This window comes from Coffea arabica, chromosome 6e (genome assembly GCF_036785885.1).
Source record: "Coffea arabica cultivar ET-39 chromosome 6e, Coffea Arabica ET-39 HiFi, whole genome shotgun sequence".
Lineage (NCBI taxonomy): Eukaryota > Viridiplantae > Streptophyta > Magnoliopsida > Gentianales > Rubiaceae > Coffea > Coffea arabica.
In genome coordinates, this window is record NC_092321.1 from 54,899,463 (window position 1) to 54,907,417 (window position 7,955).

At 37.2% G+C, this 7,955-nt stretch overlaps 1 protein-coding gene across 1 annotated transcript; it reads right to left on the minus strand.

Annotated features, from left to right (window-relative positions):
• Positions 1–4,720: 4,720 nt before the first annotated feature.
• LOC140009946 (protein ASPARTIC PROTEASE IN GUARD CELL 1-like) lies at positions 4,721–5,491 on the minus strand. The gene has a single exon (XM_072056295.1). It carries the CDS (start codon positions 5,489–5,491, stop codon positions 4,721–4,723), a length of 771 nt encoding a protein of 256 aa, XP_071912396.1.
• Positions 5,492–7,955: the final 2,464 nt, after the last annotated feature.

The window sequence follows — 7,955 nt, forward strand, 5'->3', positions numbered from 1 at the left end:
CACCCTCTCAGTGTCATCTTCATCACCACCATTTTTAGTTAGGGTTTTAAATAAAGTTCCGATTTTGCGTCAAATTAATGCTTATCCATGCATATTTTCGTGGTCAACTAGTGCTTGATAACTGTGCTATGGGTTCTAAGGATCATCTCATGAATTTTACATTCCTCTCAAGCCAGCTTTAAATAAGGTCTGTAGTGAAGATATGTTGGAAGTTTAACCAGTCAATGGTGGTAGCCGGTAGTGGCCGGCGTTTGTGGCGCAAGAGGCAGCATGTCCTTTTTTCAGCTGTGGCTATAAGAGAAGATCCGGCAAGACTGAACATGAACATGGTCATGGGGATTTGCTCTGTCCCTACACAATATTGCATGGGGTATCAGCAGCATCTTTGACTGCTCTAAATCGCCTGGAGCAGTGCTGATTCATGTTAGCCTTTGGAGTAAAACCATTTAATAGTGAGAAGAAGGAAAAAAAAGGAAAGAAAAGATAAAAGAAAAAGAAAAAGAAGAATAGGAGAGAAGAGGAAAAGGAAAAGATTAGGAAGAGAATGTTCTCTCTCTACATTCCGGACGGTTGCAGGGGCTTTTTCGTACTTTAATTGAGAGTACCTTCGGAACAAAATTCTAGACTGTTAATCTCATAAACCATTTTAAGGAGGCTCACGCATAATTTTTTCACGTATACATCACTTTCAGGTGGCACAATCAGTTATAAGTTAATATTCATGGCAATTTGAAAAATGAGGGGCTTTGTAAACATTTAAGTGTGCCACAGCATTTGCAAGAAAAACATGAATTACTGCAGTCTAGACATTTGTTGAATAATAAAACAAGAGATGTCAGACTTGCATATCTTTGTCAATTCATGCTATTAGATCCAGAATGTATATGTTGGGAACACCGATTTTGTTCATGAAATTCAACATTTGACCCACACTTGAGAGATGAATTCTATTACATGTAAGGCAAACTACTTATCCCATCCTTCCATTACGGGTTCAGCTTGGAAGGAATCAAATCACACTGCGAATACAAGTGTATTAATCATTCCACAAAGCTCTACAGTCCATTCCTTGAAAAGTAAGTTGGTAAGTTTCCAAATCAAATGCCAAGTAGAAATATTGTTGGAGATTAATCCCAATAAAATTAAATTTATATCCTAGTTATGAAGCGTCCACCACATTAAAGCATACCTTACCAGAATATTGTTGAAAGATTTTCTCGTAGTCCAGTTCCACTGTTGAATTATTAGCAAAATGAAGTGGTACGGTAGGAACCCCAATGAAATCTGTGTAGAGATTTCCCCTGTAACAAAGCTTAGTTACATATGTCCCATGGTAGTCCGCTCTCTCAAGTGCATCTCCAACCAAGTCTATAATCTCTCTGTGTAATTTCCACTATGCCATTGGCTGAAGAGCACTAGAACTTGCACCAGAATCAAAAGCTGCACCACCTTTATGATTTGATATTTTCAGTTGTTCATTGTCAATGTCAAGCATCTTACCTCCAAAACTTATGCCTTCTAGGTCTGCATAGTATTTGAAGCCATCAATCTGAAAAGGAGTTGAATCTCCTCCAGTGGCTAAATTCTTTCCAACGATTAGTATATTTTTATCATAGCTAGAATCACCTAATGTTTCAATACAATAAGAAAATTCACCGGATCCCAATTATGATAGTAAAGAATGTTTTGCTGTCCCAAGTTCAAGCAGTCCATTATAGTTATTGGCTGCTGTTTCTGCTTCATGTGAGCATCCAATAATTACATCGTTGATAAGTGATCATTTGTTGTGGGAGGACTTAAAAATAAATCTCTCAGACGCAAGTATCCCGCTTGAAAATCCAGTTCCATATTGCATATAATATTCGCATGATTTTTTGTCACAAAAGCACTGAGTGGCATTGTTACAATATTCATGACAGTCTGCTAAATTTGAAAAAGTTGAGGACCCTGCAGAATTATAGGGTGGATCCAATGAATATTTACCATCACCACCCACTGGATTATCGCAATGGACCCAAAATAGGCAGCTACCAGTGTCAAAAGCAACAGTTTGTCGGACAGGTGGTTCGCTCATTTCAAAACATGCAAAAAACAAGGAAACTTTACGTCGTGTTGCTAAACTTGCTTGGAAATCACTCTGATCAGTGAATCCTTCGGCTTGCATTGACAAATAGTTTAACCGAGCCAACGAAATCTCCATATCTCTATCCACTTGATCTTCAAGTTTGGCGGTCTGATCGAAATACGGAGAGCCAACAACATTATGATAAATTTGTTTTGTCACTATCCTGTTGGATGTGGGGCTGTTTAGTTTTGTACTTGGAAATAGGCAAGTAATGGTAAAAGTTAAGGTAAGGAAAAAGGTTTGAAAACGTCGTAAATCCCCTCTAACAGCATATATCAAAGGTTTCAAAGAAAAACGCAGCAAAAGGAGGGAACAATTTGTTGTGCATTGTGATATAATAGCCAACTATCAATATCTATATCTATATGTATTGCAGAAGGGGTTTTTAGCAGAGACTCTCTCAATTGCTTCTAAACTTCTCATTCGTTTTTCTAGATTTTTGTATTAATTTTAATATATAAAAAGTAGTGGGTTGTAACCAATCTTATCACCAATCAAATTTAAATTTAAAATATTCCCACTATCTCTTAACTCATCCTACAACCACTCCTACAAATCCTCTAATCATCACCCCACGTTTCCATCCATATTTCCTCCCGTGTTGCCCACTCCAAATTAGAGTCCACTCCAATTAATGTATTGCAGAAGACGTTTTTAGCTGAGACCCTCTCAATGGCTTCTAAACTTCTCGTTCTTTTTTCTAGATTTTTGTATTTATTTTAATACATAAAAAGTAGTGGATTATAACCAACCTTATCATCAATTAAATTTAAATTTAAAATATTTCCACTATCTCTTAACTTATCCTACAACCACTCCTACAAATCCTCTAATCATTATCTCACGTTTCCCCCCACATTTCCTCCCACGTTTTTCACTCCACTTAAGAGTCCTCAAATTTGAGAATTCCACCCCAATTAAAACTTCTCCAAACATAGTTTCCTATTTCAATTCTCTTGCATGCTTATTCGTATTTTTTGGTAAATCAAAACAAGAATCTATTATCACTTTCATCTTTCTTGTGGTGTCAATCTAATTATGTGTCATCCCATGATTCAAATGAACTCTAACAAGTCCGAATACATGCCACGAATATCCAAACTGGTGATTAATCGAAATAGCAATACTACTTTATGAGTCTCTAATCTCTTTCAGTCTTCTCTTGCGGAATTTATTACTTGTTTGTGTCGTCACTGTCGGATCACCCTCTCAGTGTCATCTTCATCACCACCATTTTTAGTTAGGGTTTTAAATAAAGTTCCGATTTTGCCGCAAATAATGCTTATGCATTCATATTTTCGTGGTCAACTAGTGCTTGATAACTGTGCTATGGGTCCTAAGGATCGTCTCATGAATTTTACATCCCTCTCAAGCCAGCTTTAAATAAGGTCTGTAGTGAAGATATGTTGGAAGTTTTACCAGTCAATGGTGGTAGCCGGTAGTGGCCGGCGTTTGTGGCGCAAGAGGCAGCACGTCCTTTTTTCAGCTGTGGCTATAAGAGAAGATCCGGCAAGAATAAACATGAACATGGTCATGGGGATTTGCTCTGTCCCTCCACAATATTGCATGGGGTATCAGCAGCATCTTTGACTGCTCTAAATCGCCTGGAGCAGTGCTGATTCATGTTAGCCTTTGGAGTAAAACCATTTAACTGTGGAGAAGAAGGAAAAAAAAAGAAAGAAAAGATAAAAGAAAAAGAAAAAGAAGAAAAGTAGAGAAGAGGAAAAGGAAAAGATTAGGAAGAGAATGTTCTCTATCTACATTTCGGACGGTTGCATGGGCTTTTTCGTACTTTATTTGAGAGTACCTTCGGAACAAAATTCTAGACTGTTAATCTCATAAACCATTTTCAGGAGACTCACGCATAATTTTTTCACCTATACATCACTTGCAGGTGGCACAATCAGTTATAAGTTAATATTCATGGCAATTTGAAAAATGAGGGGCTTTGTAAACATTTAAGTGTGCCACAGCATTTGCAAGAAAAACATGAATTACTGCAGTCTAGACATTTGTTGAATAATAAAAAAAAAGAAGTCAGACTTGCATATCTTTGTCAATTCAGGCTATCAGATCCAAAATGTATGTGTTCGGGACACTGATTTTGTTCATGAAGTTCAACATTTGACGCACACTTGAGAGATGAAGTCTGCTACATGTAAGGCCAACTACTTATCCCATCCTTCCATTACGGGTTCAGCTTGGAAGGAATCAAATCACGCTGCGAATACAAGTGTATTAATCATTCCACAAAGCTCTACAGTCAATTCCTTGAAAAGTAAGTTGCTTAGTTTCCAAATCAAATGCCATGTAGAAATATTATTGGAGATTAATCCCAATAAAATTAAATTGATATCCTAGTTATGAAGCGTCCACCACATTAAAGCATACCTTACCAGAATATTGTTGAAAGATGTTCTCGTAGTCCAGTTCCACTGTTGAATCATTAGCAAAATGAAGTGGTACAGTAGGAACCCAAATGAAATTTGTGTAGAGATTTCCCCTGTAACAAAGCTTAGTTACATATGTCCCATGGTAGTCTGCTCTCTCAAATGAATCTCCAACCAAGTCTACAATCTCTTTGTGTAATTTCCACTATGCCATTGGCTGAAGAGCACTAGAACTTGCACCAGAATCAAAAGCTGCACCACCCTTATGATTTGATATTTTCAATTGTTCATTGTCATTGTCAAGCATCTTACCTCCAAAACTTGTGCCTTCTAGGTCTGCATAGTATTTGAAGCCAGCAATTTGAAAAGGAGTTGAATCTCCTCCAGTGGCTAAATTCTTTCCAACGATTAGTATATTTTTATCATAGCTAGAATCACCTAATTTTTCAATACAATAAGAAAATTCACCAGATCCCAATTGTGATAGTAAGGAATGTTTTGCTGTCCCAAGTTCAAGCAGTCCATTGTAGTCATTGGCTGCTGTTTCTGCTTCATGTGAGCATTTATGAACTACATCGTTGATAAGCGATCCTCTATTGTGGGAGGACTTAAAAATAAATCTCTCAGACACAAGTATCCCTCTTGAAAATCCAGTTCCATATTGCATATAATATTTGCATGATTTTTTGTCACAAAAGCACAGAGTGGCATTGTTACAATATTCATGACAGTCTGCTAAATTTGAAAAAGTTGAGGACCCTGCAGAATTATGGGGTGGATCCAATGAATATTCACCATCACCACCCACTGGATTATCGCAATGGACCCAAAATAGGCTGGTACCAGTGTCAAAAGCAACAGTTTGCTGAACAGCTGGTTCGCTCATTTCAAAACATGCAAGAAACAAGGAAACTTTACGTCGCGTTGCTAAACTTGCGTGGAAATCTCTCTGATCAGTGAATCCTTCGGCTTGCATTGATTAAAAGTTTAACCGAGCCAACGAAATCTCCATATCTCTATTCACTTGGTCTTCAAGTTTGGCGGTCTGATCGAAATACGGAGAGCCAACAACATTATGATAAATTTGTTTTGTCACTATCGTATTGGATGTGGGGCCGTTTAGTATTGTACTTGGAAATAGGCAGGTAATGGTAAAAGTTAAGGCAAGGGAAAAGGGTTGAACACGTCGCATATCCCCTCTAACAGCATATATCAAAGGTTTCAAAGAAAAACGCAGCAAAAGGAGGGAACAATTCGATGTGCAATGTGATATAATATCAAACTATCAATATCTATATCTATATGTATTGTAGAAGGGGTTTTTAACTAGGACTCTTTCAATGGCTTCTAAACTTCTCATTCATTTTTCTAGATTTTTGTATTAATTTTAATACATAAAAAGTAGTGGGTTGTACCCAACCTTATCATCAATCAAATTTAATTTTAAAATATTCCCACTATCTCTTAACTCATCGTACAACCACCCCTACAAATCCTCTAATCATCATCCCACATTTCCCTCCCCATTCCCTCCCGCGTTTCCCACTCCAATTAAGAGTCCACTCCAATTAATGTATTGCAGAAGGCGTTTTTAGCAGAGACCCTCTCAATGGCTTCTAAACTTCTCATTCTTTTTTCTAGATTTTTGTATTTATTTTAATACATAAAAAGTAGTGGGTTATAACCAACCTTATTATCAATTAAATTTAAATTTAAAATATTCCCACTATCTCTTAACTCATCCTACAACCACTCCTACAAATCCTCTAATCATCATCTCACGTTTCCCCCCGTATTTCCTCCCACGTTTCCCACTCCAATTAAGAGTACTCCAATTTAAGAATTCCACCCCAATTAAAACTCCTCCAAACAAAGCTTCCTCCTTCAATTCTCTTGCATGCTCATTCGTATTTTTTGGTAAACCAAAATAATAATCTATTATCACTTTCATCTTTCTTGTGGTGTCATCCCATGATTCAAATGAACCTAACAAGTCCGAATACATGCCACGAATATCCAAACTGGTGATTAATCGAAATAGCAATACTACTTTATGAGTCTCTAATCTCTTTCGGTCTTCTTTTGCGGGATTTAATACTTGTTTGTGTCATCACTGTCGGATCACACTCTCAGTGTCATCTTCATCACCACCATTTTTAGTTAGGGTTTTAAATAAAGTCCCGATTTTGCCGCAAATAATGCTTATCCATGCATATTTTCGTGGTCAACTAGTACTTGATAACTGTGTTATGGGTCCTAAGGATCGTCTCATGAATTTTAAATCCCTCTCAAGCCAGCTTTAAATAAGGTCTGTAGTGAAGATATGTTAGAAGTTTTACCAGTCAATGGTGGGAGCCGGTAGTGGCCGGCGTTTGTGGCGCAAGAGGCAGCACGTCCTTTTTTCAGCTGTGCTATAAGGGAAGATCCGGCAAGACTAAACATGAACATGGTCATGGGAATTTGCTTTGTCCCTACACAATATTGCATGGGGTATCAGCAGCATCTTTGACTGCTCTAAATTGCCTGGAGCAGTGCTGATTCCTGTTAGCCTTTGGAACAAAACCATTTAACAGTGGAGAAGAATGGAAAAAAAGGAAAGAAAAGAAAAATAAAAAAGAAAAAGAAGAAAAGGAGAGAAGAGGAAAAGAAAAAGAATTAGGAAGAGAATGTTCTCTCTCTACATTCCGGACGGTTGCAGGGGCTTTTCCCAACTTTATTTGAGAGTACCTTCGGAACAAAATTGTAGACTGTTAATCTCATAAACCATTTTCAGGAGGCTCACGCATAATTTTTTCACATATACATCACTTGCAGGTGTCACAATTAGTTATAAGTTAATATTCATGGCAATTTGAAAAATGAGGGGCTTTGCAAACATTTAAGTATGCCACAACATTTGTGAGAAAAACAAGAATTACTGCAGTATAGACATTTGTTGAATAATAAAAAAAAAGATGTCAGACTTGCATATCTTTGTCAATTCAGGCCATCAGTTCCAGAATGTATATGTTGGGAACACTGATTTTGTTCATGAAGTTCAACATTTGACCCACACTTGAGAGATGAAGTCTACTACATGTAAGGCAAACTACTTATCCCATCCTTCCATTACGGGTTCAGCTTGGAAGGAATCAAATCACACTGCGAATACAAGTGTATTAATCATTCCACAAAGCTCTACAGTCAATTCCTTGAAAAGTAAGTTGCTTAGTTTCCAAATCAAATGCCATGTAAAAATATTATTGGAGATTAATCCCAATAAAATTAAATTTATATCCTAGCTATGAAGCATCCACCACATTAAACCATACCTTACCAGAATATTGTTGAAAGATGTTCTCGTAGTCCCGTTCCACTGTTGAATCATTAGCAAAATGAAGTGGTACAGTAGGAACCCCAATGAAATCTGTGTAGAGATTTCCCCTGTAATAAAGCTTAGT

Excerpts from the sequence above, each read along its gene's own strand:
- LOC140009946 (XM_072056295.1), bottom strand. The coding sequence starts at position 5,491 with ATGCAAGCCGAAGGATTCACTGATCAGAGAGATTTCCACGCAAGTTTA.